Source organism: Neolamprologus multifasciatus, chromosome 20, assembly GCF_963576455.1.
Source record: "Neolamprologus multifasciatus chromosome 20, fNeoMul1.2, whole genome shotgun sequence".
Taxonomy (NCBI): Eukaryota; Metazoa; Chordata; class Actinopteri; order Cichliformes; family Cichlidae; genus Neolamprologus; species Neolamprologus multifasciatus.
Window position 1 is genome coordinate 33094673 of NC_140458.1, and position 17902 is coordinate 33112574.

The 17902-nt window shown below is 45.0% G+C and overlaps 1 protein-coding gene across 5 annotated transcripts in view; it reads left to right on the plus strand.

Moving 5' to 3' along the window:
• fignl2 (fidgetin like 2) overlaps nt 1-16798 on the plus strand; it is a 50557-nt gene extending 33759 nt beyond the window's left edge. For 2 of the 5 annotated variants that reach the window (XM_085146506.1, XM_085146507.1), the window contains exon 3: nt 12369-16798. In XM_085146506.1, coding sequence (XP_085002632.1) covers nt 12369-14413 — 2045 coding nt within the window. In that variant the 3' untranslated portion in view covers nt 14414-16798. Of the gene's footprint in view, nt 1-1600; nt 1747-3066; nt 3208-12368 lie in introns of those variants that run through there. The other 3 variants (XM_085146509.1, XM_085146510.1, XM_085146511.1) reach the window with 3 other exon arrangements.
• The last annotated feature ends 1104 nt before the right edge of the window (nt 16799-17902 follow it).

The window sequence follows — 17902 nt, forward strand, 5'->3', positions numbered from 1 at the left end:
CCTTCTTTCTATTTGATTCAGTTCTTTAACTTTTTAAACCTTTAAACCAATTTATATAATATAATTTAAGAAGGGAAAAAAACCCAAACAAAAACAAGAAAACCCCACATATATCTTTTGATGTGCATATAAAAAAATGTATTGGGCCGCCTGTCATAAAAAAACACATTTTAGAAAACTTGTTTAAACCACAAATTGTTTAGTTTATTAGGCAAATAACAAACTGAATGTATGTTTTCATACTCAAATTTTAGCTAAACTGCAGTAATGCAATATATGCAATACATTTAAATTGGTATCTTAATCAAAAAATGTGCTTTACTATATTTTTTTTATTATTATTTTTAAACAGTGAATCTGAAAATTCATGCTAACAACAGTAACTATTTACCTTAGCTTGTATGTACTGGTGGATTAACAATTACCGAAACATTTAAAATGAGTCTGGTAATTTACCAGTACTGTTAATTTAGTGCAGCTGTGGCACAACCCTTAAAATCGGTGGCGATCTAATAAATTTGTTAATTTGTTCTTCCTTTTGGCTTTTTCTCACAAACTCTAAACCTCCATTTAAGATGCACATCTATCAATCAACCATGTAGCCTGCATTTATAAATTAAAGACCTTTAAGCAATGCAAACATAAAAGAAATAAACTACAACAGTGCATGAGATGTGCAGAGATCTGCTTATTGCATGTATCGATGGCGACCGTTGCGCGACAGATGTTTCCAGCTGTAGTCTTGCATTATTTGTCCATAATAAATCCAATCTGTTATACTAAGGTCAAAGTTTATTGAGCTATTTCTGTTTCTGGCTCTACTCATCTGAACCTTTGTTCACGAGGTCACCTTATCTGTGACGATGTGCTGAATGGTGAAGTATGGTGTGATGGTCATGCATCAGGGCTTTGTGGAGACAAGTCTTCTGGGATGTGGGCGTATGGCTAATGTGGCAGTTGATCAGTAAATGCCTCCAAGCTGGCTGCTTGCTGAACCACATTGTCTTCCTCGTGTTACATACAAGATGTTGTGTGGGTGTGGCAGCTTAGGAATTTTTGGAAGGCATTTTTGTTTTTTTTGTTTTTTGGAGCTTGGCTGAAAAATAGAAAATAATAACACACTCATACCAGGCTAAGATGCATTATTCTGCTTTTGAGAAATACTGTCTTAATTAGTAATAAGCGATGAATATCATTTTTCAAGGATCAGTTTTCAAGTGTCTGTTTCAGTGAGCCGGTGAAGAAATAAGAGCTCGCTCCTCGGTGTGTTTTCACTGCAATTTGACCGCTGTTGAGCTTTCTTAATCCTCCTATGTCAAAGCAAACTTACCCTGGGCATTTCCCTCCAAATAAAAACTCTGCTGTCCTCCGTGTCCAGGTTTCATTATGAGCGAGCACCTTCACGCTCGCTCTCCTTCAGAGGATGATTGGTCGGTCCCCCACCCTCCCTGCTGCACTCCCCTTATTCTCTATCTCTCTTCCTACTTAAATACTTTTAGCATAAAGAGTGAGAAGGAGGGGAGGGGGATGGGAGATCCATGGGGGAGGGGAGCTGAGCGCTCGCTCTGTCACTGACGAGGGAGAGAAAGAGGGAGGGAGGGGGGGAGAGAGAGAGGGAGGGAGAGAGACGAATTGTGTCCCATATGTGGGGGAAAAAAAGCATAGCAGTGCACATGCAGGTCTGGTCTGCTCCAGGGATTATCCTAGCGCTTTCAGATCTGATGGAGGACATGCAGGCATGAATAGGTAAGACTGCTTGTCTTCTCTGCATCTATGTGTTTATCTGCTGTCATAGCCCGCTGCTATCCCCGCTGTTTGACTTGGCCGGGCTGAAGTTGGAGGAAGACGGGAACTGAGCGTGTTGAAACAGCTCTCCTGTTTGGCCGCTGACCATGAGACACTTCCATGAGAAAACTCAGCTTTCTCTGCCTTCTCCCTTCAGCCTCGCTCCGACCTGTGCTGATGCAGGGCAGTGTTTGTTTTAAGTGGGAACTGTGGTTTGCCGCTGTAGTGTGCATGTTATTCTGGGCTGAGTGGTAAAAGTTGACTGTCAGTCGGAGCAGAGTGGGTTTGTAGTCTGATACTGTTGTACGTGCAGCCTGTTGGTGTCCACAGAGCCGTGTGGTCATTGCGTAATTTCTCTTCTATGTGAACAGTACATTTGTGAATAGAAATCTGTGTATAATAGGTTTGTTTTAAAGCAAACAGACTGCTGCCAAAAGTCTTAACAGAGCATTAAATAAAACGGTTTAAGACTTGGTTTACATATCTGAGATTATATAATTTATGACTTTTAATATTTGACTTATAAATGAACTGTAGATGAACAGAAAGCATTAATGACCCCAAAAGCTCAATGAAAAAACTTTCATGGAAATATTTTATTTGCACGGCTTTTTCAGAGAGGTGCTCCAGATGAGAAAAGCCTAATAAAACTAGAAGCTTAAGCTGATTTGAGTTGGTGCGTGATCAAAATCTCTTTCACAACTTGACTTTTCAACCTAAATAGAGACTTGGTGTCATTTAATGCGCTTTATCTTTGAAAGTAGACAAAAACAAGAGCTGGTTATATTTAATTTGCACATTAAAAATACATTAAATCATTTTACAGCTGAAGCTGGTGTGTTTGGACAGCTTGAAAGCTGGAACTTTGGCTAAATCTTTCTCCTGCATTTTGTTAGTACGGCTCCAAAACTGCTCTGTGTGCTAAGAATGCAGTCTTTATTGCCCCAGTGCACAGAGCAATGGTATGCATGAGTCTTTTTGTGAGGCAGATTTAGAAAGCCCTCTTTAGAGGCTGGATGCAGCCTCACAATCAGCTTAATGCCTGCCTATAATGAACGCTCTTGTGCGCCTCAGTTTGGTAGACTGAGTGCGTGCGTGCGTTTGTGTTTATATAAGTTTGATTCTGTTCTTGTTACGCTGATCGGGCTCTCAGGTCCATGTGTTTGGATGCGTGTTGGCTTTTGAGCTCGTCTTGCAAGTGTTGGTTGACGTTTGAGTGTCCACACAGTGCAGCAGCCAGTAACTCCCTCACCTCTTTTTCTCTCTCTCTCGCTCTCTCAGGGCTGTTCTGTTGTCAGTGCAAGCTCGTGCCAGTGATGGACTACAGCCGGACGGGCACCAACCTTAGCTGGCATTCACAAAACAGCCTTCCTCCTTATTGAGACCAGCTCCACAGAATGCTGAGTCCTATTGTCCCTTATAGTGAGTACACTACCCTTCTCTCTATCTGCTCTGCACGCCAAACGGCCTCATTCCCTGACTTGGACTTTGCCTTAATCAATGAGTCTCCGTTCCAAAAATACACAGGAGCGAACATCGTGTTCGTGTAGTTTGCAAACGGAGGAAGAATTGACAGTTGATCGTGCAATCAGAAACGTGTTTTCTTTTTTCCCTTTCCTGCTTGACGTGCATTGTGGAAATGCTAAACCCCGGGCACTGGCCCTGTGTGAATGTTTCATCAGCAGACGGAAGACACAGATGGGGAGAGGAAGAGGTTGGAGGGCTGATGGTTTAAGCTACAGAAACCCTTCAGTCCTCAAAGTGTCATTTTACTTGCACACACGGCCTCCTGCCTTCTCTGCTTTTTCCTCCTCCCCTCTCTCTATTCTCCCTTCAATGCTGATCTAATAACTAACATGTCCAGTGTTCGTCTCCCCCTTTGCACCCTCCCACCAGGTTTCATTTGAGTCCGAGTCCAGTGCTCCGGCTCTCCGAAACGGCATTGTTCGCCGGCCAGCATGGGGCTGCCTCCGTGGCCTCGGCCTCGAGCGCCTTTTTCCCATCTCTTTAAATGGCCTCAAAGGAACATTATTGGCTTGACAGTTACAAGAAAAGGAGGAGAAATCACATGGAAAGGTCAATTTAAAAAGTATTACTTAAAAAAACGGTTCGTCGGAACTTTTGATCGTGTTTTTAAATGTGGCTTTGGTCGCAGTGTAGGCGAGCGCGTGGGCGTGCGAATTCAAACTGGAAAACAGAGTTTGATTAAAGCATCACAAGCAGATGTTTGACAGTAACCAGGCTGTTTGTTTGCTTTTGGTGAATTTCACCCTCTAAATGCCCAAATAAGTAGCTGACCTCTCGTTTTTGTTTTGAAACCGTTCACAAGTGGCTCGTGGTCGAATTATTGCGAGCTCCCAGAATTTCTTTTAATCTTTTTGATTAAACGCTGTTTATAGTTCAGACCCTAATTAGACCGAGTTTGGCCGTGCATTTGAAAGGCCTGTTTCGCAGGTCACTCCTTTAGTTCCCTGCAACCTGCAGGTCCACACTCACTAGTTATACTCGGCGCTGCTGAAATGGACAGCGAGTCTAAGAATGTCACAAAGTGATGGTGGAATACTAAGCATGCCTTCGGAGATGACGCACTGTTGGTCCTTCATAGGACTCTTCCGGTCGGTACATTATGTTCTAGGCTTTGTGGGCCTCTGTGTGTGTTTTGCTGTTGTGATCAGGACACACAGTGCTTCTTTTCATCTCAGATCAACAGCTTGATGTGGTGCATTTCTGTTCTGCAGTGTTTCTGCAGCGGCGAGCTCGTTTCAGAGCGGCCTGCTAGTATTTGTGCATGCAAAGGTCACACAGGGATTGTATGAGCATGTGCAGCAGGGTTCGGTAGGCTTTGCCGTTTATTCTCAGACCAAGTGTGACACACAAATATGCCCCTGTGCTTGATTGTGATGTCTCAGCGTACTGTCTTTTAGATAAGGGCGTTGAGTATGTGCAGTGCATGTGAAGACTCTCACTTCCATGTTGGAATCCCCTTTGTGGGAATGTGGAGCATTCCTGCTTCCCAGTGCTACTTCTGACTCCTGCTGTTGGCATTTCTGTTCCGAGTCAAGTCCCCTTGTATGAACACAAACAAGGTGACATGTGCTTAGGACAGGTACACCAACACACAGTTTAAAGGGGGGGAATCAGAACCACTTCGACTTAATAAGATGTCATATTTATTCGGTGTCTGAGTGTCTGATTCTATATCAGCATGTTCAGCCCTTGTCCCGTCTCCGGCCAGTCCAGAATACTTCAAGCTGGGGTGAGCAGCTATGGCCGGACCTGAGGAGAAACCTGAGAGAGATTCCAGGGGCCATGGATACTCCTGCAGGGATTTGGTGCAAAGAATCTGTAATCTGCACTTCAAACACACTCTTAAATCAGTCCCAGGCCGCCAACCCAAGAGTGCCCTAACTCTTGTTGCTGGGGGCCCCTGCTGGTGTAGCAGTACCTTTTCTTTTAAAACAGAATGCATGCGCACACACATATATACAAACACACACTCCCAGAGCGACTACACACAAGAGCCCAGATCTGCCAGTTTTTATAGCTCTCTCCTCTGACTGACCCCTCTCCTTTCTCTCTCTTGCTCTGTTTTTGTGTTTTGTGCGAGTGTCTTTGTGAATGACTCCGGCAAGTCATGGAGCGTTTTTGTATGGAGGAAAAAAGACTAGATCTCATCCCGGCTCCTGAAGGAGGAGGTCGGAGGGCCGTGCCAGCGCGTATCTCTATTGTAGGCAGAGTGGTATGAGTGGTGCAGTAGAAGGAGGTCTGTGAGGCCCTTGAGTAAACACACAGCCTAAAGTGTGTGCGAATAAGTGTTAGGATCATTAGTTTGGGTGTGAATGGGTTCCAATTAGCCACCAGAGTGTGTGCGTGCGTGTGTTTGTGTGCGTTCGCATCTACGTCCACAAGAAAAGAAGGTTAGGAACCCAGGCCCTGTGAGTTCACGGGCTCTGCGGTTTGTCTCTCTACGGGTTTATCAGCTCATTAAGGAGACCTCCGCTCCCATTAAGGGTCCAATTAAGAAGCAGGGTGGTGAGGCTCATTCGGGTGGCAGCGCTGAGCTGGATTCCTGAGGCAGCAGAATTCAGAGCTCGACAATGTGACACGTCGTCCACACCAGCAGAGCTAATTAGTAAATTACTACACTTGAGAAATAACATACTTTAATTGTCGTGTCTCGAGTGTTTGTAGGTGTTTGTAGTCTAGTGTCCAGAAAACGCTCTGCTGGAAAGAAGAGAGGCTGTGGAATGTCACTCGAGCTTTCTCTAATTTGTGTGTGTGTACCAACAGAAAACAACAAATCCCAAAGCTGTCCATGTGCCGCGAGTATAAGCTTAGAGCACAGAGGGACCAAGGGATTTGGATAGAAAAGAGGGGGGGGGGGGGGGGTGCAAGATGCTCAGTGGGAATGTGGGGGAATAAGGGAGGTGGAGAAGCGGAGAAACACAGATAGGAGATTGGAGGGAAAAGACGGAGCTGAAGAGGAGGAGATGGAGCGAGAGAGAGATTGGGTGGGTGAGACAGATGGAAGGGGTGATTGGTCATCACAGAGCCTTAGGACAGCTGTTCTTTGATATATTAGTGGACACAATGACCTAAAGCCAGCCTGTAGTCACAGAAAATAGGGACCCTGTTTTTTTTTGTTTTTGTTTTGTTTTTTTCCTTCTTGAAGGGAAGGCGGGTGGGGGGTCGACAGACCCGCTGCCATTTGTGGACGTGCATTAGCAGGCACGGGGGATGGGGGAGTTGTTTCTAAAATTACGAGCATGAAGTGACGCATCCAGCAATTATTCTGGAGGCTTTCTACTTTTGGAGAGTGCTGAGAAAAGCAGCGCAAAACGAGCGCGCTCGCTCTCAGACAGGACTTTGCGTTTTGCTGCACTCTCATTAGCAATTCTAAACACGTTTGTCAATTAATCAATGTTTAGCAAAATGCCATCAGGTAGTTTGGCCGCTGCTCCACCTCCATCCACTCTGCTTAAAATAGCAACTTTTAATGCCACAGAACATTAATCTGCCTCTAATTTAACCTTTTGTTTTATTTTGAATCAATTTTTTCACTTATCCTAGTTACATGGCATTACAAAGGTATTAAAATTGTATCATTAAGTTTAAAAACCCACACACACTTTTGTCATTTTGTCCTCTCGTGAAGTAATATTAGCTTCACACGCTGACAAAAACTCTTCTGACAGCTGTCCTGGAACAATCCCAGAGGAGGGTGAAACAAAAAAGGAGTAAGTCAAACTGTCATGCTGATGCATGGAGTGCAGATAGCTCTATCCACAGAAAGATGAAAGTATAGAGACACACATACACACAGAGGACATCCCTCAATGCCACTGCAGGAGATGGGCTCCGTCCTCCTGGGAGTGTACTGGTGAGGCGTCTTTGAAAAGAGCTGCGTCTGCTCGCGCTCTGGGCAGCAGGTGTGAAACTCCCCAACAGAGCTCCCGCACTCTTCTGTTATTACATCTTTTTAGGGACATGAAGAGGGAGCAGATGAGCCAGATGCAGCGAGAGGCCTAGCGCGGGATTGTGTTTCATTTGAGTGATAGCAGGCCTGCGACTGAGAATTAGATTTATAATCATTTTCCTCAGCAATCTCCAATTAGGCATGCCTGATATATGATGATCCCCGCTGGTCGGGTGCGCATTATCCCCGTTTTAACGTGGGTTGACGAGGGTCTGGAGAGCCGACCTCTAACAGCGTTTTGGCAATGCCCCACACAATCACAGAGGCGACTCTGCGACACGGTGTAACACGAGTGTCGTATGAAATAATCCAAAATTTATGGCAGGAATTTATTATCTTTATCACCGTCTTCAGGTCTGAACTGTGCAAGGGGCTGATAAAATGTGTATTTCATACCAAAGTGTGAAAACGTCCAGAGACAATTTTCTACTCTGTCCACCAGCGAGGCTGTGAAATGTGGCCGGTGTCTCCGATTGGTGTTTTTACGACACACCGGTAGCATGCAGCAGCATACAGCCTAGAAAGAATGCCCTGCTTGATATTAGTATCATAAATCATAGTGAACTTGAGAGCAGAGGACTTCAAGGGCTTGAAACAGCAAATCAAGATAACATACATACACAAGAGATTTTCAGTCGCTTCGTGGTTTGCGTGCGAAACTGATGATCATTTGGGAGATTTCTTATTCAAAGCAGTGCGTTGGGTTTTGAAAACGAGCAGTTGTGTTTCAAGGTTTTTTTTGGGGTTTTTTTTTGTTTGTTTTTTTTGTTTTTGTTTTTGTGTTTTTATTGATTAGCATTCAAATATCTCAGTGAAGACAGAACAAAGATTTACCACAAAGCAAGAAAGCATGAGACAAGGCTAATCAGAAGGTATTGGCTGAAGCATTTGCTTATTACGCCAACCCTTTTAACAAAAGATCTTTTAGCATGCAGCTCCTGTACACAGGGCTCGAAGCAAATAATAAAATTCAATTCAATTCAATTCAATTTCATTTATATAGCGCCAAATCACAACAAATGTCGCCTCAAGGCGCTTCATAGATACAGACGAAAAAGGGAAAAAGTCTGTCTTACATATTTATAAGTGCCAAGCGTGAGTTTCGTCCAATAACTCATCGATCAGGTTGTGCACGCCGAACACGTCCCGACTGATGCGGTCACTGGAACATCAACTTTGTGATTTATCAGCACAAACACAACGCCCGTCACACTTTGCCCTTCTCCACTTTCATTCCCCTTTTGCAATATCGGTGTGCGGCGCTTTGTGTGACTGCGCCCCTTTTTGACGTGGCTGTTTTCTGAGAAGTTGTCTCAATTGAATTCCTGACACACTGCCAGAACAGCCGGAGCAGCATTCTCAGAACAATTTGACACTGTGCTCTCTGCAACGTCTTGTTCATAGGTATTGAAAGAATTTTGTTTTAGGCATCAAGTCTACTTTTTCATGTTTACCTTCAGGTAGAATAGCTGGCCAGACTCGTAGGGTAACTCTTTATATTTCCAAGACTGCAAATTTTAAGTTTTTAAGCAATCATTTCTATCAGCTTAGCTTTTCTTGTTAATAAATAAAATATTAGAAACAATGTAACAAATGCATTAACTTTGGTGTGTAGATGTATTTATTTTCTGGTCTGTGGATGGGGTGGAGCTGAACTCTGAATATATCCCAGATTAAATTGATCCAAAGCTCTCTTGTTTACAAGCGGCCTCTTCGCAGTCGGTGCGGTTTAATAGCCCACTGTCCCAGGCGGCTTGTTGCATCCGTGTTCGTTTTGTTCCTCGAGGCCGGGAAAACAAAAGTGCCGGGAATGGAGAAGAGTGGGGGAGCAGCAACCTCAGGGGAGCTGTGAAATGGCACTGGAGCCCTCCGTCTCGGGGCTTCCAGCCAAGATAAGGTTTCACCTCACTCACTGATACTTATTTTATAGGAAACCACAACGCAGTCGAGAGCAATACCAGCCTTTATGGGCCACGAGCTCCTTCAGTTTCAGCCAGTCAACAGGAGACTCTGTGACTTTGCAGGTGGCAGATCTGAGCATTTGAGGGCAGGAATCGCAGCACTCCCCACACGCTCCCCCGTTTGGCACAAGTAGCCTAATTTTAATTTTAGGGCCTCCTCAAAGGAAAGCTGGTCTCTGCTGAAGTGAGCTGTGCCACTGTCTTCATCACACGCACTCCTACAATGGGATGCAGCTCACACAAGTTCCTCAATAAATCCCAGGCTGACACAAAAGCTGTCAGTAGACTGCTGCTGAATAGATTAATAAGATTTCCATAATTAGACAGGGCCCTGACAATAGGATCCTTTAGGCTTTGTCTCAGGGCCAACTGGATTGTCCGATCCGCGCACGTCTGCTGGATGGTCGTCCGCCACAATGGCCGCACAGACAGTAAGGCGGTCAGAACATCTGTCTCTCCTGGGGCCAAGAACACACACAAACAGTGGGAAGTTTTATATGCATACACAGAAGGTTCTTATCAACCTCCCCACACTCAGTCGCACTCAACAGAAGAGCCCTGTCATTATCTGTGTATATTTAACTTGGTCATTTTTATTCACTTTAAATTTAACAGTGTAAGTGATGAAAGAGGAAACATTACACACTTTATATTTAGATCAGAGGAGCTTTACTTTGTATTGTTAGCATGAAGAAAAGCTTCGATTGTGTTGATTCATATTTGTAAACTATTCAAATCATAAAAGTCGTCTTTTATATGAGACGGAGTTCAGGGGATGGTGGCGCATAAATAAAAATACCAGCTTATCAGTGTTACTTGCAAATGGATTACAACATTTAGTGATTGCATTAGCAGCGCTAATGCTTCTGTCACGACCCAGCATCGCATTAAAGCATGCATTGAAGTTAATCTAATGATTGCACTGCTATCCTCAGTATGTCCACATTGTCCTGATTTCCTACTTCTAATCTTAGGTTTCTTCCCGTCCCTCCAGTGAATTAATCTGCACGATGGCTCTGATTTAAGCAGAAGTGTAGATTAGCGCTCGCTCAGTTCATTGTGGAGTGCTACGACTCCTACTACTAAAACCACAGTGCAGCACTGGGAAAGATCTAATTGCATGGGACGCTAAACTGCTCAGCAACCCCGCTGTTTTCATCAGGGGTGAACGATCACTCGCACCGCTCTGTGGAAGAATTATAATAACGCTCAGATTTAACAGTGAATTGGTTTTTCAGTTACGGGCAGCTGGTCATTACTCCGGTCAGCGGGGTAGTGTACCATCCTGTATTAGAACTACTCTAATGATGGAGAGGACAGCAGTTAGCCCGCCTCACTGAGTCCTCTAATGTCTGCGCAAGTCTGCTTAGAAAGGACGAAGTGCCTGCTGTCCACTCTTTCCCTCCCTGCCTCCATCCCTGCCTTTACCATCACTCCCTCCCACTGCAGGTTTTATGAGCTCCCCTGGGCTCTCATCCATCTCTGTCACACACAGGCCCCATTATTGGGGCTGCTCACAAACTGGTTGGGCTGCAGATGGGAAGGGCCTGCAGGACATGTATATGGTTTCTGCAGCCTGGACAAAGACCTGCAAGTCAGACCAAAAAAAAAAAGTGGTCATCTGGGTGTGGACAAGCCAATGTCTTCAGCATGTTTTTAAAAATAGAAGTGAACACAGTGCAAGACTGTTCTTGTACATCTTGCTGCCGTGGGTGTGAGGCTCTGCGGGTTGGGTGAAGCTTAGGGAAGCGCTCGAACTGGTTTGGCCATTGAGAACTTAAGGCAGTGCATTTGAATATGAAGGACATGATAATCCAACGGCCATCTGGTCTGCCGGTCTCATCTGACTGAATAAACAGGCGTAATCTGAAAACACACACGCGGAGGTTTGGAAATCGGGTGAGGAGGGAGGCCAAAGTTTGTGCGTGAGCTAGAGACCAAGAGAGCAGCAGCTTCTAATCTTGGACTGTGGATATTGAGCTTTGATTTAAATGGCAATAAGAGTCCTGGCTCCACACACACAGACAGCCATGAATAATGAATCATCAGGCGTCTGCTGAAGGAAAGGCAGAGACAGCAGCAGTGATGACTTTCGCCATATTCCCTTTTACCTCCCGGTTTGACTGACGTAGTCCTCACCTTTGGGTAAATCATGACAGTTCAGTAATGCCAAGCTATGTGTGGAATGTCAAGCTAGTGCCGTAGCAAGATGCAGCACTCTCCATGAAATGAACAATCCTATAATTATAAGATTGTGTTGTTGTTTTTTGTAAACATCCGTTGCATGAGGGGAAACACGGAAAAAACAGATTTTTCTTGCTCTTCTCCGTCCTGTTAACTCAGCGATGATCAATTAGACCACGACCGCTGCTGAAGTCAGCCAGAGGAACAGGCATTCCACTTTCCCAATGTTCCATAGGAGACTGTGCTGATGAATAGCACACTATGCTGCATTTCCAAACCCACCCACCCCCCTTTCTTTCTTGCTTTCTTTCTCACTCTCTCCACACCACTGTCCACACACACACACACACACCCTTGTTCATTTCTCCCCTCCCCGTGTCCAGCCGGCCACTGGGCCTTTGGAGCTCTGGTGTACGGTGGGTGGGTGGATTGGTGGGTGGTACGTGGGGGGGCAGGGCGAAGAGAGCAGGCATTCAGAGCAACATGCACAGGGAGATAACAATAGCTCCTCTGGGAGATCTGCAGATGCTAGCAGTACAGGCAATAGTAGTGGGATCTTATCGCTACGCCAACATAAGCTGGGAAAGTGTGAAACAACACATCCAACCCACTGATCACCTTTCCCCCCCCAGTTTGCCCACAAATTAAAAATTTAAATGAAAAACTGAATTTTAGGCATTCTGACACTTTCTTTGTGTGTTTTAAATAAATAATAATAAATAAAACCACGGTTAAGATCATGGAAAGTCTTGCTGTTACTTCACCCAGGTGCCCATGTAAACGTCTACTGTGGAGAAAAACATGGCCGTAGATTAACTTATATGATGACACACTTCAGGCTTTCCTGTCTAAATTTAAAGTGTAATGATTAATAACTTTTTTCTGATGCAAGTCTACTTAGAAGAAAAATATAACTTGTTTTATTTACTGTTTTTTTTTTTTGTTTGTTTTGTTTCTATCAGGCCTGTTAAAGATGCACTGGAACCCAGAGCATGCCCAGCCCCTCAGCCAGTGGCCTGAGCAGCACCTGGACGTCTCCTCCACCACCTCCTCTCCGGCCCACAAGTCAGAGTTTTACTCTGGCCGTAGCCGCAGCTCCTACAACTACGCCTGGGCCAATGACGACATCTCTGCCCTTACAGCCTCCAACTTGTTGAAGCGCTATGCTGAGAAGTATGCCGGCGTGCTGGACTCGCCATATGACCGGCCTTCTGCTGTGGGCACCTATCCAGAGTCTGGGGCTTTTGGGAGCCTAAATAACCAAAAGACTGAGCTGGAGCCTTGGCCACTGACGCACAGCACTGAAGCCTATCCCCTGGGGCCTCCTGGAGGCCATGACGGCCATTCGGGGTCCAAGACTGCAGCCACGACCACGGGCCCTCCGGGGCTTGGCAGCGTGTCAGTATTGAACAGTAACCTTTCAGACTCAGGTTACAGTGGTAGCAGCTCCTGCAGTGGGTCCACTGAGTACCCCTCTCGCTACAATGGCACCTATCTTTCCTCAGGTTTTTGTCCGCAACCCAACGCAGCACTTCCCCCTGCCTCTCTCCACACTCTCCAATCCACTCCCACACTTGTGCCCAGCTATAGCCCTGCCACGCCAGTCTACAACTACCCCCCCAGCACATACCCTCCTCAGACCAGCCTTGCTCCTGGCTACAGCCACCCTTCTTCGGCTTACCTCCCCTCAGGTCTCCCGGCCCCTACCCCTGTTCCCTCAAGGCCCACTGTGGTAGGAGGCAGCTATAGCTACCAGAGCACGAGTCTTGGGACGTCTGAATCTGGAGGGACATTGAAAAGAAAAGCTTTTGAGATGGGTATTGAAGATGATGAGAGTGGGGACCGGTCGCGATACAGGAAATACAGCTATGACCCTGTGAAGGCTGGGGGAAGCTCACCCTACAGCGTGAATGATAAAACGGATTGCCATGGAAATGGCTTCAGTAGTTCAGGCACAGACCCTCAGACCTTCAAGCCCAGTAAGCCCTCCTCTCAGCCCTTGGTGTCTCCTCAGTTTGGGGCGGCAGGGCAGTACAGCCCTCCAACAGGCATGACTGGGGAGAACGGCATGACAGAACAGGGATTCACCCAGCAGCAGCAGCAGCAGCAGCATTCCCAGGCTGTCAAACACCCTCCATTATGTGCTCCAACTGCTGAGGCTATGAAGAGTCCAGACCCGCGACTGTTAGACCTCATCAATGGGGAGTTATTGGACTGCATCCCCGCATTGGGCTGGGGTGAGCTGGCTGGACTCGTGCATGCCAAAGCTGCCCTGGAGGAGGACCTGATGTGGCCCGTGTTGAGGCCAAGTCCAGTGGTGCAGCCACCAAGAACCGTCCTGCTGTTCGGCCCCAGAGGAGGGGGTAAGACGACACTGACTCGCTCACTGGCTTCGCAGTTAGGGGCCTCCTTCTACCGTTTGAGTGGAACCATGCTGGCCTCTAAAGGGAAGCCTGAGGCAGAACACATTCTGGGGTCTCTGTTGCAGGTGGCGGGGGCACGGCAACCCTCAGTTGTGCTACTTAGTCAGGTGGAAGCCATGGAAGAGGAGGGCCTGAGGCAGGTACTGCTGAGCACCCTGGAGAAAGCTCAGGTGGGGACCACAGGTCTGGTGATTCTCGTATGCGCCACTGGAAGGCCAGATCTGCTGCAAGATGCTGTCCACCGGAGCTTTGCTAAGCGATACCTCGTCGGCCTACCAGATGTTGCTCTGCGCAGAGAGGTGCTGCTGCAGGCGCTGTCGCCCCAGGGCTTCAGCCTGAGCGAGAGGGAGCTGAACGGCGTGCTGCAGCGCACGGAGGGCTTCACTGTGCGGGAGCTGCTGCAGCTCAGCCAGCAGGTGCTCTCGTCAGCATCCTCCTCAACTGGAGCCATGCATGCCCTCGCCACGGCCAGCAAACCCCCCGACTTTACAGACTTCGAGAACGCCTTCTGCAAGGTGCGGCCACACACCACCGCAAAGGAACTGGACACTTGCGTAGAGTGGAGCAAGATGTATAGCCACTGAGAAAGCAGCCAGTCCCAGTACTCGGACTGCATTATGACCCCGTCTCTGCATCGGCATAGAAAGCCTTTGGAATGTTTTTGTCTTTTGTAATTACAGATTATACAGCCAAAAGAGCCAGAGAAGCTCACAAATATGGGAGAGATGACAAGGTTGTTTCACTGGCAGAAGCATGCAATGATGTGCTGTTTTTGTTTTGCTGTAAATACCCGCAATATTTTGTTTTTCCCAAAGAAAATAAGGACGGGGCTTAAAGTGTATCAGTAGTTTGGCCAATGGGAAAATCAGATAGCTGTTTATGACTCAGAGATCCTGATTAGCCTGGGTCCAGGACAAAATCAATTATTTGTTGCAAGGTGAAGCGGTCCAAGCTTATGGATAATCAGGGTTTGGAAAATCCCTCCCCCCCCCCCTCCCCTTTGGCTGCTACTCTCAGGATCCTATTTATTACCAGTCCACTTCCATGCTTTCCAAATGTTGATTTACTCATTGAATTGCCACTAATCATTCAGTGCAAAGGGCTTGGGATCTGCAACATTTTAGCAAACCAGTTTTGACCAAAAAAACCTGTTAAACCAAATACAAAAGCAGCAGTAGTCTCAAATTTCTCCAAATGGGCTGGTTCTTCAAATCGGTGTATTGATGTTGACAGCTTGTTACCAAATCATGAAACGGCAGCTTCTCCTTACTATTCTGCATCTTTTATTTCCTGTCGTGTTAAAGATCACATACTTAATTTTGTATTATTCACATTCCGCCTTAAGTCCAGTTTCCCTCAATCTTCAGTTAGAGCCACATTAATCCACCTGCACATCCAGCTTCTCCTTCAGCATGTCTGTTTTTTCGATTTCACTTACTGCTTTTTTTTTCTTTTCTTTTTTTTTTTTTGTAGTATGTAGTCATGTTTGAAATGCTCAGGAAGAATTTTACCTCAGAAATATGAAATAAAGAATGTATGTAATCGTAGGGTCTTAGTAGAGAGTGGCGGAGCGTGAGATAAAGGTGCGAGGAGAAACCTGACGGTCTTGTAGTACCCACTTCAACGAGGCTTTTACCTCGGGAGAGAAACTTGAATCTGCTACAAAGAGTAACATTGAATGTAATTCAGGTATTTCAAAGGATTTTTGATGCCATAAATCCATGTATTATTATATATGAATATATACATTTTTTCCCTGTTCTTTTAACCTTTATTTTTATTGTAGTTTATGGTGAAGTGACGATTGTGTTGAAGAAATGCTATGTAGAATACAGAAAATATTCCTTTTTTGTTGGACAAACTGCTTGCAAAAATCTGATATCTAGTGTTTACACATCCTGCATATGCATGTCTGCTTTATGATTTCACTGCTGCGTAACATCACTTGAAACTGTAAATACAATAAACACACAATCGCCTACGACGAAGCACAAGATGCCATCCAAAAAGACGAGTTTTGAGAAGTATGTGTAGCTTTTAACAAATCCCAAAGTATGAAAATTCACAGCTGATGTGTACATATTGTGGAAGAACCCAACATGTAGACAATCCAAAGCAATCTCCCTTTTTCCAGCAGCTCTGTGGTTGTTTTAATAAGTGGGAAAAACCCATCTTTTGTCTGCAGCAGCAGAGGTTGTGTGCATTAGACTGTTGCCATGGTCCTGAGGAGGTATAAACAGAATGATGTAATATTTCCTACCGTCCTTCTCCTCTCTGTCTCTCCCGCCCTCATCACTCTTTTTCTTTTTTTTTTCTGGTTTTCTCACTCCCCGATGCAATCTCATTAGATTGGATTGCCCCCTGGCCACAAAAACCAGTGGCTATGTGGCGTTGCATCTTCTCCCCACCCCCTTCCCCTCTACTTATACCGATTCCTCTGGAGTGGAAGGGGTCTGATTGATGTCCAGCAATCCTATAGCACAGTGCAGACCTCCATTTCCAGTTGGTAGCTTCAGTCATGCCATACAGCCCCCACTGACTAAACTGATTGCCCTCTTGGAAATTCAAAAAACACTTTTTCCAACTAGCAGAACAGCCTCTGGCCCGTCAGCGTTGTGCTGGAACTGCAAGCGATAATTCATTTGGTAATTACATAAATTTAAAAAACCTTTTGATCGCCTGTTCCCTGTACTTCTCACAGTTTGTCCAACAAAACAAACTTTTATTGTGTACATTTGGATCTGTTATCACAGTAACTTTGTTCTTGGTTATTGTACATTTTCTGTAACCATTTCTACCTCATTTTTGCGGCATATTGTACATGAAAGTATTTATTTCATGTCTTTTTTGATGTCTGTTAAAAAAAACAAAAACAAATGATTATGTTCTTGAACTGTAATAGTCTACCTCAGAAAAGACTGTATTTTAAGATAAGAGTATCCTACAATATTAAACAGAATTTGTCAATATTACTTTGTGCTTATTTCGTTGCAGTTTTTCACTGGTTGACGGAACAGTAACAGCTATGGTTGATCCCGGTGTTGTGCCAAAAACTGATTTCCAATGTTTGCGTGTATTTTTTTATGTGTAATATCTTTACGTATGTTGGTAAATAGACGTCGGTGAACAGCGTTTACAAAGAGGAGATAGATATATAGATATAGAGAGAGAGATATAGATAATTAGAAAATTATCTGTTTTTTCAAGTATCTTTACAACTCTGTGTTATTGTACTTACATTATAACCAATCCGCTCCTTTATCCCCACTTTAAATATTTTTACAGAACTATTGTAATATTTGAGCCATTTCTGCTGTCCAACTGCTTCTTACAAAATACATTTTTAATGTTAATTAGATTTTTTTTTAACGGCATAAATAAAGGTTATATAAAAGTCACTGCCAAAAACTGATTGCGCCTTCTACCTTGTTACACGAATGTTGTTTGTAGCTCAATATGACTTTATGTCATCCATGAGGGATGCATTTGACATATGTTTCACATATTATAGCCCAACAAGTTACTTATAGCAATTTAAATACGAGCAATCACTTTTTGGCAAATACCGGAAATCAGTTTTTGGCAGACAATCACTTTTTGGCACAACACCGGCATCGAGGCCAGTTGCTTACATAGACGGTGTGTTTTGCGTGTTTTACGCACAAAGTTAAATCATAAGGCTTTGGATCTTTTTAGCTTGGACTGAATTCACACAGTTGGATGTACAGTCAGCATATTAAGTGCTGTTAAAGACAGAAAAGGCTCCTGTAAATGTGAGTAATGAAGATAAGGCAGCCGAGGATACTGTGCACATAATTTTGCCAGTCTGCAAGCGTGTGTGTGTGTCTGCTGTAGCATCCAGAAGCAGTGCGAACACACCCCTGAGGCTTAAGGCCCAACACCAGAGCACAGAGGTCCTTCATCCCTGTCACTGTCTGTAAACAACAGCTCGTCCCAGTGGCCTAGCCCGCGCTATTTCTGGCCTTTTCCTGACATCTTTCAAACACTCAAAACTAAAGTAAATTTGAGCAACTCCATGCAAATAAGTGAAAGTTTAGCTTAAGTCTGAAAAC